The sequence below is a fragment of the Crocuta crocuta genome, unplaced genomic scaffold (assembly GCF_008692635.1).
Source record: "Crocuta crocuta isolate KB4526 unplaced genomic scaffold, BGI_CrCroc_1.0 scaffold126, whole genome shotgun sequence".
Classification (NCBI taxonomy): Eukaryota; Metazoa; Chordata; class Mammalia; order Carnivora; family Hyaenidae; genus Crocuta; species Crocuta crocuta.
This window is the reverse complement of record NW_027531000.1, coordinates 7993001-8008356: the sequence shown is the minus strand read 5'-3', so window position 1 is coordinate 8008356 and position 15356 is coordinate 7993001. Positions and strand designations below refer to the sequence as shown.

General features: G+C 37.6%; 1 protein-coding gene across 1 annotated transcript in view; it reads left to right on the top strand.

Annotated features, from left to right (window-relative positions):
• CNTN3 (contactin 3) overlaps positions 1 to 13356 on the top strand; it is a 220247-nt gene extending 206891 nt beyond the window's left edge. The window contains exons 19-21 of the mRNA XM_077770590.1: positions 10197 to 10309; positions 10933 to 11101; positions 12981 to 13356. Of these exons, the coding sequence (XP_077626716.1) occupies positions 10197 to 10309; positions 10933 to 11101; positions 12981 to 13087 (389 nt within the window). The 3' untranslated portion in view covers positions 13088 to 13356. The remainder of the gene's footprint in view (positions 1 to 10196; positions 10310 to 10932; positions 11102 to 12980) is intronic.
• The last annotated feature ends 2000 nt before the right edge of the window (positions 13357 to 15356 follow it).

The following is a 15356-nucleotide window of genomic DNA, read 5'->3' as shown; positions in this document are numbered from 1 at the left end:
TGAAAAGGTAATGTGAGTAAAACAAACACACAAAGAATATGAGCCAGAATATTTCAGAGGTGGGCTGAGAAAGAGAGAATCCCAAGCTGACTCCAGGCAGTCAATGTAGAGCCCAGCTTTGGGCTCGATCCCACAAACCATGAGATCATGACCTGAGCCGAAATCAAGAGTCAGATGCTTGACTGACTGAGCCACCCAGGTGCCCCTATTTGTTGAATTTTCTCTGTATCACATCCCTGAGAGGTATGTGAACTACTCATGACTGTGAATAATGTACTGCAGATTAGATACAGCTATAGAACACACTGTTTACTAATGCGTGTTCCTCAGATTTAGGAATATTTTTTCCATCTATAGTCTTCAACAAAATGATTTCTGATTATGTAAGCTCTAGAACAAGATAATAGTGCAATATTGAATTGAACAGAACACCATCAGAGAATTTCAGCAAAAGCAGGATCAAGTAATTCCTTTGGCCAAATGTGTAAGTCTTATGAATTTTACTTTGTAAGAATTTGGTAGTTATTTAGAAATCTTCTACTTGCCTACGCATTCTCACATTCCTATTATATGTCATTTGTTTATTTACAATCATTGTAATGGTTCCAAAGAAAATGCATCTCATTACATGGGAGCAAATACCGTTTGGTGATCTGATTCCTGCCCAATGTTATATGCTTAAGCAGTTTAATGTCAAATAGTGATGTTCAACTCAACTGAACTCTAACTGCAGAGTATACTGTGTAGCTATTGGTTAAGAACAACCACTTATCATTAATTTACCTCACTATCATCCAGGAGCCAAAAAAATTAAGAAATCTATTGAATCTTGCATAAGTAATCACAGAAAACATATGTTCTTGAAATTCCATATTTTTTCAAACTTTGGACTACCAGTTTTACTGTCATCACTATGAACATAGCACCATTGAAAATTCTGGACAGTAATATTGTTAATTTTGAAAACTACTTTTTAAAATTTTTTAAAGTTTATTTATTTGCTTTTGAGAGAGAGACAGAGTGATCAGGGGAGGGCAGTGAGAGAGGGAGGGAGAGAATCCCAAGCAGGATCCACTCTGTCAGCACAGAGCCTGAGGTGTGGCTCAAACCCACAAATCGTGAGATCATGACCTGAGCCAAAACCAAGAGTCAGACACTCAACCGACTGAGTCACCCAGGTGGTGACTTTTTATTACACAAAATATTTTAACTGTTGAAAATTTGGGAAAAAGAAAATTATAGAGAAGAAAACAAAAATCACCCATAATCCTATGACTCAGCAATACCATCAATATTGTGGGGTTTTCTTGGTTTTTTTACTTTATTTATGTTTATTTTTAATAGTTTATTGTCAAGTTGGTTTCCATATAACACCCAGTGCTCATCCCTACAAATGCCCTCCTCCATGCCCGTTACCCCCCCTTCCCTCCCCCCCACCCCATCTGCCCTCGCTTTGTTCTCAGCATTCAAAAGTCTCTCATGGTTTGCCTCCCTCCATCTCCCCAACTATTTTTCCCCTTCTTCTCCCCCATGGTCCTCCATTAAGTTCCTCCTAATCCTCCTATATGTCCAAACATATGGTACCTGTCCTTCTCTGCCTGACTTATTTCACTCAGCATAATACCCTCAAGTTCCATCCATGTTGCTACACATGGTCAGATTTCATTCTTTCACATTGCCATGTAGTATTCCATCGTATAGATAAACCACATCTTCTTGATCCATTCATCAGCTCATGGACACTTAGGCTCTTTCCATGTTTTGGCTATTGTTGAGAGTGCTGCTATGAACATTGGGGTCCATGTGCCCCTATGCATCAGCACTCCTGTATCTCTTGGGTAAATTCCTAGCAGTGCTATTGCTGGGTCATGGAGGAGTTCTATTGTTCATTTTTTGAGGAACCTCCACACTGTTTTCCAAAGGGGCTGTACCAGTTTACATTCCCACCAACAGTGTAGGAGGGTGCCCTTTTCTCCACATCCTCGCCAGCATCTGTATAGTCTCCTGATTTGTTCATTTTAGAGTTTTGTGGGGGTTTTCTCTTCTTTTAGGTTCTATAGAATGTTTGTCTTATGAAGTAGAAGTATGCTGTATATTTAGTTACCTGTATATTGTAGCTGCACTTTAGCCACTCTTCTATTGGTAGGCATGCCTTATATTCCTGGCTTCATCCAGTCAGCAATGTTATAGTAATCTCTTGCTTGCCAGAAAGATGCTGTGGACTGTGTAAGATCTATAAGGCTGACATTGAGGGGTCTGTTAATCAAATACACAGAGGATGTCATGATGAATACTTAAAGAACAATAGGAGTAGAAGTCTTCAACCTAATATTATTTTTGTCACATTTGAAATTACTGAAATAATTTTGCAGCCTGCCAATTAGTGTTGTGCTATAAATATAGTGACCTTTCTACTACAATCAAATTAGTTTGTATATTTTTTTTGGCTATTTTAGCATACCGTCAACAGTAGGTATTGAGCTGACAGGAAAAATCTGTAGGATGTGAAAGTTGAGACATAATTTAGCAAAAATTTAAAAATGTAGACCACATATCAAGTTAGTTCTAATAAAATGTGGAACTCAATCAGCCTATTCTGGGTTGGGCTTCCACATAGGATACTATCTGGAAAGTAAAATTGGAACTCCTCATAGATAAGCTGTATTAATAGATAGTATCCTATGTCTCCATTCCTTTTCAAAAATGTACTATGTTGCATCAAAGCTATTTAGAATACTGATTAATAGCTATACCAGACAGATTAGGCTAGTCCAGGCCAGAGTATCCAACCCCCAAACTTCAGTGGCTTAAAACTACAAGTGTTCCTTTCTCATTCATAGTCCATGTCTACTACAAGTAAGATTCAGATCTGATTCATGCTGTGTTCACACCAGGACCCAGAATGAAGGAGCAGCCACTCTCTGGGCCATGTTGGTCTCATGGCAGAGAGAAAACATAGTGTCTAACCAGATTTTTAGATGGCTTTTGCCATTTGGGAGTGGCCCATTTCACTTTTGCTTACATTCCATTGGTTGAAAGGAGTCATATGATACAGCCTCATGTCTCTGAGATGCAGGTGAGTTGGGAAAGTATCTCTTCCTACAGCCCTGGGAACCACAGGCCCAGTGGCCAAGCTGAATGTCAATGAGACTGAGAGAAATATAATCTCCCCATGAAGAGTAAGGGGCAGAGGACTTACAAAGATTTTAAAAGCTCAAAAACTTTTAAACAATAAATCAATCGACCCTACCAGCTAATAATGAGGATCATCAATGAGATGTTTCTAGAGGATCTAAGAATATAGCTTGGGTAGCTGAGAAATCTCTAGGGATCCCTAAATTACATTTTCATCTGCCCTCAATGTGTGCACCCTTCCTCCCTCTCATCCTTCCCTCAGCATCCAAAAGCTCAAGCCTTTCGCGAAATAATAAGCTTAAACAGCTAACACTCTGGGGCGCCTGGGTGGCTCAGTCAGTTAAGCGTCAGACTTCAACTCAGGTCATGGTCTCCAGTTCATGGGTTCAAGCCCCGCATCGGGCTCTGTCCTGACAGCTCAGAGCCTGGAGCCTGCTTCAGATTCTGTGTCTCCCTCTCTGCCCCTCCCCTGTTGGCTCTCTCTCTCTCTCTCTCTCTCAAAAATAAACGTTAAAAAATTTTCTAAGTTACATTGTACAGATTTATTTGATTAAGATATATTAATTATCTAAATATGCCAATTAACTATCCTTAAAATACATAAAAAACCATCCCAAACTAGTATGTGCTTTATTTTTTTTAATTAAAAAAATTTTTTTTGACAAAAAGAGGCAGCATGATTAGGGGAGGGGCAGAAAGAGAGAGAATGAGAGAGAATCCCAATCACCCATTCACCTCCTAGTGTTTATTTTAAAAGGAGATTGTAGGGACACCACCTGGGTGACTTAGTCAGGTAGGAGTCTAACTCTTGGTTTCAGTTTGGATCATGATCTCATGGTTTCATGAGTTCAATCCCCACACTGGGCTCCATGCTCATAGTGCAGATCCTGCTTGGAATTCTCCCTTTCTCTCTACCCCTCCCCTGCTCCTGCTTTCTCTTTGTCTCAAAATAAATAAATAAACTTTAAAAAAAGTAAAAAATAAGAGTGTGAAGTCATATACCTTAGAGTCCAGGCAGGTAGAAATGAGCAGGGGTAGAGGGCTGGGGCAGTCTTTTCTTAGGTCCAGCCCATTCTCTCTATCCATCAGAGTAGGCCCATTCTTTCTGATCTGGTATTACTACATGAGCAATCATCAACCAGAAATCCAGAATCTAAACGAAAGCTCCTGAGTTTCAAATGTTGGCAGTTAAGCAAAATTAAAGCGCAGTGGGTTAGGAAAAAAATCGCAAGCTGGATTTGGTGGATGCATTTTCAGTTACTTTTGATTTGAAGCTTGACAGGCCTAGAGCAATCTCACTGTCCTGTAGGTCGTCATAGAAGAATTGCTCTCCTAGCTCTGCTTCTTTCACAGCTGAGACACTGTGGCTTCTGTTAGGCTAAGAAAGTAGCTCAGGACATGTGCCTTGCAAATGACCACATTGCTTCCAGGGTTTTTTCTGAAGTATATTGGGTCTATCTTTTCTGTGTCATGCCAAGATGATTCTTGGCACACGAGAGTAGGGAGCTTTTTTCTGGAGATTGTGAAAGCAAAGGGTTCACCTGAGGTTTGACCCCAGGAAGTTAGAAAAGAAGGGCATTTAAGGCTCCATACAAGGTAACTGACTGTTGGTAAGGATGGAAACCACAAGTAGCAATGAAGATGCTAAAGGGAAGTCTGGGTCATGGAATAAGCAAACTCAACCTGTTTAGAATTTTCCCAGCCTTTTGCCATCTCCAGTCACTCAATGATAATTGCATGATTTTACCCATGCATGGAAACAACCTGTATGATTATTTTCCTACTAGATTTAAAAATTTTTTTTAATGTTTTATTTATTTCTAGGAGAGAGAGAGAGACAGCGTGAGCAGGGGAGGGTCAGAAAGAGAGGGAGTCACAGACTGAAACAGGCTCCAGGCTCTGAGCTGGCAGTCAGCACAGAGCCCGACGCGGGGCTCGAACCCACGAGCTGCGAGATCATGACCTAAGCGAAAGTCGGACACTTAACCAACTAAGCCACCCAGGCGCCCCTAGATTTAATAGCTAAATATATTTATTTTAAAAGCAACTATACCATTACTATAAACAGGAAATCACTAATACTCTTTATTATAAGAGAGTAGCTATAAGATTTTTTTCATAAAATGAAAACAAATCAATTATTTGAACAGAAAAAGTTTTAAAGTTAAACAGTACAATGAAATGCAAAGAAAAATAAACCTATATTTTTTAAAAAGGCATACCTGAAAATAAGTTTTGCAATGAGCTAATCAGACTATTTGTGATTGTTATTAGTAGAGTGATATTCTTTTTCTTGATCACTTAGTTTAAAATGAATTATTTGTAGTAAGTATTCCCTTAGGTCAGAGTTAGTTTGAATCGTGACTGTGTATTTTGGGATGCTAACCAGACATCTGTGTGCAGCTGAAAATACGGGAGTGATTTGAGTTTGCATAATAACCTTTGTTCTGTATCATTGTTAAGAACCTAGTTTTAATGATGTGTGTGTGTGTGTGTGTGTGTGTGTGTGTGTGTGTAAAGTAGATTACTACAGATGTATCAATATTGGCCTCATCCAGAGAGTCATATCTATGAATTAAGAAGTGGATGTTAGTTTTTCTTTTGGCTAATGTGAAAATATCTAAATATTTCCAATTGAAAATATCATCCACCTAAAATAATCTCCAGTGGTAGAAATATTGATCCTCGGGAACCACTGATAGACCCTATGGTTACAAGTCAGAGAACATATTTATCTGTTTGTCTCCTGTACTCTGAAGGATCCCTTAACACACAAGAAAGTTATTAAATTTGTGGTGAAAGGGAATTTCAGGTATAGATGTTGTGCCCCAAGGTCTGTGTCGTCAGCCAGAATTAGCTTTGCTTTTTATGGCCAGCACCCATACGATGTCCGCCATCATGACTTGTTGAGTCTCCACAAATTTCATTTCTGTTGCATCCCTCCAATTCCACTACAGTCATCTTCATGTGAACAGACCTTTATTCTCTCTTACACGAAGTGCTACCATATTCTCCCACCAGAATGGCTGCCAAGATTCTCCTTCTTTTCCCCTGTTCCCACATTGATCAATGAAACCGCAAAAAAATTGGTAGTATCACTTCCCTACTTTTACTTAATTAATGCCTTCTTAATTGCCTATGGAAAAATCCCTTTCCTAGTTCCGTTGGTCTCTTAGACTCTTGAGCATCTGGTTTCTACTTCTTCAACTGCATCTGCTCTATCCCTACCCCTCCCCTCTGCCTTGTAACCGGTCAGAACAGAGCCCCCCACTGCACTTTACTCCTTCCTGCCTTTGTGTCTTGGCAGGTATCCCTCTGCTGAATACCTTTCCGTCTCTCACCTCTATGTACAAAAATCATATTCGCCTTTCAAAATCTATTCCAGATGTCGTCACCTCTGTTTTTTCTTAACTCTTAACACGTAAATGTCTCTTGAAAAATCATTTAAGTATTCAATTAATACACCAATGTTGTTGATGCTTTTCTTATTTTGTTCTTTGTGTTATGTTCCTTATCATCTTAGCCTCAGTACAACGGGGCATATTCAATCCCAACTCTCAAGCTGATGATCAACAAATGTTACCTGTCCCAATTTTGTCTTTATAAGCATATAGCATGTATTGGGATTGCTTAGCGAACTTTCAACTGCATAGCTAGAAAATTCATTTTGAATTCTGCTATGCTGCATTGGAGTAGTACAACCAGCCAAATGTTGTCTTGCTGGTGCCACAGTGAATTATCTCACTGATACTTCCTGAATGAATGTTCATTACACGAATCATTTCTTAGGAATGCAAAGGGAACAGCTCAAACTTATTTTTTGATAACGCTGTAAAAGCGTTTCCTTAATCCTTGAGTTTTTGCTTTTTAAGTGAAAAATGTCATATACAAAATAAAATGAATTTGATATCCACCTTTGGCAAGGCTTTGGGCTAGTGAATAAAATCCACCATTTCGACTTCTCTGTGTCAGAGATCATACTGGACAATGTTTCTGCTTGCACAGATCTTACAGGTTAATAGGAGAATTGGCTATTAATAAAAACAAAACCACAACTAAATATAACTTTAGTTACAAACAAGACTTTGATGAGGGTTATGAAGAAAGTGGGCCAGGTAAATGAAAAGAGGCCCCACTTTTGTCTGAGAAATCAGGAAAAGCATGACGCGTTTTCCTGTGAAAGTGAGCACTGAGCATACATTGTGACATTCTTGTTTAGTATTCTCTTTTACATCATTTACAAATCTGTGGTTAGTCATTCAGGAATTAAATACAGTCTCATGTAGTCAGCACAATAATATGGGAGACATAGACCTAGGAATTAATCAGAGCTGGTTTGAATCCACATAATACCTCTTAACAAGCTCTTGCTTTTGATTTTTAATTGTGGTAAAAATACACATAACATGAAGTTTCCATCTTGCCCATTTGTTTAAAAAAATAGGCTTCACGCCCAGCATGGAGCCCAATGCAGAGCTTGAACTCACAACCCTGAGATCAAAACCTGAGTTGAGGTCAAGAGTCAGATGCCTAAGCAACTGAGCCATACAGGCAGCCCTTGCCCCTTTTTAAATATCAGTAGCGTTAAGATCTGGTGTTGTGTAACAGATTCTAGAAGGTCCTTCATCTTGCAAAACTGACACTCTGTTGCCATGAGCCACCCAGGTGGCCTCCACATGATGTCAGTCTTATCATTGGTGGTAAGAGAGATGATTTGAGGGTGGCTCACAAATATTTTTTTTAATTTAATAATGCTTCATTTATTTTAGAGGGTATCAAAAGAATATAATGAGCATATCAAGCCCATAATTGTGTGAGTATTAGTGTTTGGGATGAGGCTAAAGTAGATGTTTATGTTTTTTAAAAATCAAATCTTCTTTTTAAAAATAGCAAACTTTATGAAAGAGGTGCATGATTATCTGATGCTCAGGAAACACATGTGATTCAGAATAAGAGTAATCAGACCTAGAACAAACCTTAATTTTTTCTTCCTTTCCCTTTTCCTGTTTCTTTTTTCTTTCTGTTTATTCAACAAGTATTCAATTCAGGCCGAACTCATTAACTCCTCTATTTTTGGATTGATACAAGATAAGCCTCACCGTTACACTTGCAGTCATTTCTTCTACAAGACCAGTGTTGCAATAGATGATTCAACCCAGATTTCTCAAGTTTCCTGTAATCTCCAAGCGCACATCTTTTGGTAGAACCACTGTGCTACCTGTGTTATCTGAGCTGCATCAGATGAACGTATCTTTTTATGGGACTGTCAGGACACAGGAAATCCCAGACTTTGGGAGAAGGTTCTAACAGTTGTGCATTCGTATCATTTAGTTTGAGTCACCAGAACATGGTCATTAGTATTTCAACCCTGAGCAACTGCCATTATATATATTCTTGTTATCAAAGCAGTAAATCTTGAACTCTGAGCCAACCTAAAGCTATTGCTAATGCCAGATCACAAAATTGAAAAGGCAGTGTGGAATCGTGCTAAAGAGCGGACAATAAGCAAAAGAATCTGCAGGGAATACAATCTTGTTTGGTGTCATTAGTCACGTAAATGTACCCGGAGAGCTCTTCCCATCTGTAAATTCAGCCGTCTTTTCCTCATGGCATGAGTCAATGATGTTTAGAAATTTCTCTGCATAGCCAACATTTTATATCATTTTCCCATTACAAATTCAGTTAACCAGATCACAGCGTGTGGCTAAATCCACAAGTAAGGCATATTTCAGCACTGCTTCGGGCAATTGTGATGCTGTTGCCAAATGGATGCAATTGTGTTTGTTTTGTGCTTGACGAGAAACTGAATTTTAATGTTCTGTCTGGTTGCTGTTGAACCCCTTTGCCCAGCATGAGTTTACTAACTGGAATTTATGAGAGAGAGCTAAGCTATGAATCCAAGTTTTTTGGGGGTTTTTTTTTCAATTTTTTTTTTAAATTTATTTCTAGGAGAGAGAGAGAGAGAGACAGCATGAGCAGGGGAGGGTCAGAGAAAGAGAGAGTCACAGACTGAAACAGGCTCCAGGCTCTGAGCTGGCAGTCAGCACAGAGCCCGACGCGGGGCTCGAACCCACGACCCGTGAGATCATGACCTAAGCAAAAGTTGGACGCTTAACCGACTAAGCCACCCAGGCGCCCCTGAATCCAAGTTTTTAAACCTCGGGGAATTTCATTCAATATCTAAGGGAATTCTCATTAATGTTTTCAGGTCTTGCCTTATTTTTCTCAAGAATTGATTTAAAACTTGGAAAACGAAGAGTGACACATGGATTCTCTGCTGCAGTTTTTCATGTGAATAGGTGTTAACTTCATAGGAATAAATATAAGTAACCCTTATCTTTGATTGCCTCCCGTTTTGCCTATGTCATCATACAAAGCTGGCTTAAAAATCATCCACACTTTATTTTGTGTGTCTTTAATCTGCTCAGTTGCAAATTTCTCTCCGCCTCTGTATGTCAGAATGCATCACACTGCCTGTCTTTCTTCATACATCAACAAGAGTCCCTCTCGTGGTGGGTAAAGGAATTTCCTTATCTCTACCATCAACATGTTTCCAGAGGAGGACCCACAGCAACAAGGGAGAAATATCCTAAAAGATATGATGAATGTCATGAAATGGATTACTTCACAATTTAAATGAAGAGCCTTTTTAAAAGGACATTTAGCAATGTGCCTGGGTGACTCAGTCCATTAAGTGTCTGACTCTTGATCTTGGCTCAGTTCATGATCTCACTGTTCATGAGTTCGAGCCCTGCATCAGGCTCCGTGTTGAAAGAATGGAGCCTGCTTGAGATGCTTGCTCTCTCTTCGCTCTCTCTGCCCCTCCCCTGCTGCACACACTTTCTTTCTCTGCCTCTCTCTTAACTTAAGTAAACATTTTTTAAAAATAAAATGAAAGGATTCAGCTATTCTAATTTTTTTCTGATTCCACCTCTATGCTACATATTCCCAAAGAGGCTTTGCTGTACGTCTTTAAGCCTCCTGTAACTGTCACTGATCTGTTCTGTGTAAAATATCACTCATGTTCAAATCTGTTTTAATTTCTCGTTTTGCATTTCAAGCTCCCAGTCAGCCACCAGGAAATGTTGTTTGGAATGCTACAGAGACAAAAGTGTTACTTAATTGGGAACAAGTTAAAGCAATGGAGAATGAATCAGAAGTAACGGGATATAAAGTAAGATATTTGCAATGCTTGCTTCTCCTTTTCCTGGCAGGACTTTCCAAAGGAAGCTAGGCTCAAATGATTTTTCTAACTATGATAATATGCTTGCTGTAATGTAATTTGACATAGAGATATCCACTTCTTATGAAAAGGGTATCTTTCCCCCAGATGTCTGATTTCTTAAATATAAATTTAAGGGAAATAATTCTGGGTACTCAGGGATTTGGGATAAAATGTAAATTGTTCACTATGTTAATTAATTTGTTACTTCAGACGCTCACCAATACACTACTTCAAAAGCAACTGAAAGTGCTGGCTCTAACCTGTTGGTCTGGCTTCCAAGATCAGTACAGTAGGGGTTTGCCTCACTTCTCCAACCTTACAAATCCCAACCCAGATGAACTCTTCCATAGAAGAAGTTCAGTTCCTTCTTCCTCACGTCCTTGATTGTGAGGACTTGATGATTCTACTATGTGCTAAGCTCCAGTCTAAGACCCATGGAAAGAGCTATGAATATAACTTATATTCTGGTGAGTGTAGGAAGACAATACAAATGAAGTTAACATCAGGGTAATCAGTTCAATGAGAAAAGGAAGAGTAGGCAATGTCAGAAGTGTATTTGTTTCTGTATTTAGGTCTTCTATAGGACTAGCAGTCAAAACAATGTACAAGTACTGAATACAAATAAGACTTCCGCCGAACTTTTGTTACCCATTAAAGAGGACTACATTATTGAAGTCAAGGCCACAACGGATGGAGGAGATGGAACCAGCAGCGAACGGATCAGGATCCCAAGAATAACCAGTAAGTTGGTCAAAGTCACTATTTACTTTATTGATAACACCAGTGTTAAGAGCCTCCAAGAGTGAGTCAATTGATGCCCTTCTGTCCCATACTCCCCCATCATATCCTCCATCTAAATGCTAAGAAGATTTTGGAATATGAGAAGTGAAGGCAAGAAAACTTTCTCGTGAGTGATACAAAATTATGAAGATAGATAATAACAAAAAGGAATGATATAAAAAAATATTTAGCAGAACTTCATTAATTTGAATTATTTTCCTCATTATGAGCTATGCCTAAATTTGCCTTTGGATTGCCTATAAAGAACAGAATTTCTTAAGCATTTCTTAAGGACAGTGTTAAAGCCACAAACTATTTTTAAGATCTTAGTTTGCCTCCTAGAAATAATAGATGAATCTCAGCAATTCTTCAAAAAGTGGGAAATTTAACATTGTTAAGGTCATAATCCGCTGGCCAAACCAAAAAATACTTATAAAAAAAGGTCTTAGTTTCTGATTTTGAAGGAGGTTCACACTAACTCTTTCTTTCAAAATCCAAAGTAAACCCATTTTAACATAGAAATTACACTTTTATAGAGTTAAGGGAAACAGACTTGCATACATATTTTATCAGTGGCAGTGGTAAAAGAAATTTTATTTATTCTTTCAATTTCCAAATCTGGGGTTTGGCGACCTCACTTTAAGTACTGTATAAACCATCTTGTCTCCGTATCCTAATCTGTAGTTCTTAGTGACATTAATAACCTTGTTCCCTGATTCCTTCCCTTGCGCGTGAGGCCTGGTCTGTAGTCTAGAGCATAAGATGAAAACTTCTCTCTTTAATCTTAGAAAACAAAATGACTGACATCATTAGGAAGTAACGAGAAAGAGGGATATGGAATCTCGGAAGAATTTTATCTTTAAGTGAAATCCTAAAGATTGTCATACTTAGACTAAAACAAGTAACTAAACTACTCCATGAAAATGAAAACTGTTTATCTCAGAATTGAGTTCTGCAGCATAGGAATCTATAAAAACCATTTCAGACTACAGACATTTTTAAAACTGTATGCACCTCAGTAGAGCAAAACTAGAAATTTAAACTAGTTATGATTATTGTATTATTATATAGGTTTATATAGGTTTTAAGACATGCTCAGGGCGCCTGGGCGGTTAAGCCACCAACTTCGGAACAGATCATGATCTCATGGTTCCTGGGTTCGAGCCCTGTGTCAGGCTCTGTGCTGACAGCTCAGAGCCTGGAGCCTGCTTCAGGCCGGAGTGTGGCCAGAGTGTAACCGTTAAAAGGAGTAAATTCTGTGCTTTTGCACAAACAGCCACTATTTTCACATTTTAGGGCTGCTGAGTCAAGAGTAGTCTTTTCATCTGACATGTGCCATCTGCTGAGCTTGCATACACTGGTGCAGACAAGGCCATCTCTGGGAAAATGGAGCTTTTATTGATTGCCTTTTTTTAAGATGATGTTTTATGTCATGCCTAATAATTTATCTAGAAATGAATAAAGTAGAAACAAACACAGATTTTTCCAAAGTCTTATCCAATGAAGTTTTCTTTAATTAAACCATTGAATTATCTCAAAAGAGTATAATTGTTTTCACAGTGATTAAGTTGTTTTTGCAATTTCAATTAAAGTTAAATAATACTAGATGAGCCCAGCCTAGATTCATTTTTTACAAAACTCGAATACATCAGTGCTTTCGGAGATATTCTTGGCAATGAATGTAGGCTACACTGATAAATAAAATGAGGACTAATAATAACTTATGGTTTCAGGTTAGGTTCGTGGTATGATTTGATTTTGATAGAAGAGGTATTACTTTTGCCCTGGTGATTTATTTGGGTACAGTCCTTATTAATGAGCTGTTTATCATCTTTGACAGATATGGATGCAAGAGGCTCAACTTCAGCCATCTCAAATGTCCACGCTGTGTCAAGTTACATACCTATGGTATTGTTCTTTATTGTAAATGCCCTGTGGCGATATTAACTTTTTTAAATTGTTTACTAGAAAGTTAATTGGTTACAAAAAAAGTGCTTTCATGAAATGCAGTGATTATGCATGTTTTTTTTCAACTCTGTATTTTTAACTTTCCCTAGGTAAAATATGAATATAATAAAAAAACAGTAAATCCTTTTAGGGAAATCTGAAATGCCTTAATATTTACTTGATAAACCAAAGGAATTTACATATTAACTACATTAGACTTTTGATAAAGATGTTCGTAAGTATGATTTTAAACACTGCCTTTCAGTAGACTCACACGCTCTCATGTGTATGCACACACACATGCCCACACACGTTTGTTGTTTGGGTTTTTTTTTTTTTTAATGTAGAAAAACTCCTTTAATCCATATGTTATTTCCCCATTATTACAGCATTGTTTGGAAGACTTCATCAGTATTATTCTGAAATGCTCATCTGAAATACTCAAGGTTAAAAATAGATTTTTAAAATTACCTTGCATGTGACTCAAAAGAATGTTAAAAATCCTATACTGAAGGTGGAAATGGTGCTGTTTTGTTTAGGTCTATCAAAGTTGTGAGATGGCTAGTCTCTCTAGGTCTCAGTCTTTTATCTATAAAATGTGGAGATAATGCCCAGTGTACCTGCCTCTGCCCCAGAAATTATTTGTTAAGAGATAAAGAGGGAAATGTGAAGAGTTTTGCTACCCCTAATATGCTGGGTCTGTGCAAAATATTAATAATATGGATTTACTTAACTACATAAGCATCAGAAGGACCAGCCCCTTTTTTAAGTTTGCATTCCATTATGGGTAATGCCTTCTTTTTTTGTTCAATGATATTATAAAATTGAAATGATCACATTTTATTCTTTCTCAAATATTAAAAAAAAATAAAACTAAAAAGTAATTGTTCCCTTCACATCTATGGACAAGCTTTCAGGTTTTATTAAAACACAGTGGAGAAAAATAAGGAATGACCTGACTCAAATATTAGACAAAATTCACACAATTCTTCATTTCCAATTTCTGATTCCATTAAGGGGCCCTCTCTTCTTTTGGATGGTGGAGATGGTTTTTTAATGAAATCCAACCGTGTATCAGAGTGAGTCTGGCAGGCTTTTTAGTTCCTGAGTTAAATTTGTAATAGAGCCATGGCAGTGCTGCTGACTTTGATATGTATGACTCAGTCTTTCAATATGTGGTTTTCAAAAGATTGTTGGAGACACGACTTCATAGCAATATGTAAAGAATATATGAAAATCGACAGATTGAGTGTTAGACATGGCAAAATCAATTTTTTACCTCTTTCCTACCAATGTCTCATTTCGCAGGAACTTTTTCTTCTTTACAGAGACCTCAGAATTTGAAACCAACAGTTAAGATATCAAAAAAGAATAACAGCAAAATTGTGATATCATCATGAAGCATTACTTTATGTTTAAAGATTACATTTAAGATTAAAGTCATTATACACAAAGGAGAAAAACATTTATAACTTTGTCTGCAAGGTCTGTATATACTGTATATATATGGAAAAAATCTGAATGACTAGTAAATTTCATATGACTATTGTTATTTCCAGTCAAAAAGTGGGGAACTGCTTTCTCCAATACCTGTATTTTATGCTATATGTAATGGAGTTGTACCTTTTTATTATTTAGTAATTCCTATAATATGTTCCTATACTTTCCATTTTCAAGATGATTATTGTTTCTTGGCATTTGTAGCAATATATCTCCATGAGATATGTACTTTGTTTCATATTGAAAAGTATAAAATTTATCTTTAAATTCTGTGTGTGTATCCTATGGTTATCTGTATGTATTATTTTCTATTATTCAAATAAAATTTATAACAATCAATGCCCCATGCATGATTAATTGTGGTATGGTCAAAAAGAATATTTTAAGGGGGTGAAAATAGGAGGGCACCATAACAGTTATGCAGATGCTATCACTTCTTAAATTTTTCAGCCAAATTTTAGCTTTTCCATCTTTTAATAGGATATTTAAAAAAAATATTTTATACTCTACTGACTTAGTAAAATCTGCAGTTTAAGACAGGGTGCTTTCTGGGTTGCCTGGGTGGCTCAGTTAGTTAAGCATTCGACTCTTGATTTTGGCTCAAGGTCATGATCTCAAGGTTCATGAGTTCAAGCCCCACACTGGACCCTGCACTGGCAGCGCAGAGCCTGCCTGGGATTCTTTCTCTTTCGCTCCCTGCTCCTCTCCCACTCATTCTCCTCATTCTCCTCATTCTCTCTCTCTCTCAAAATACATAAACTTTTTTAAA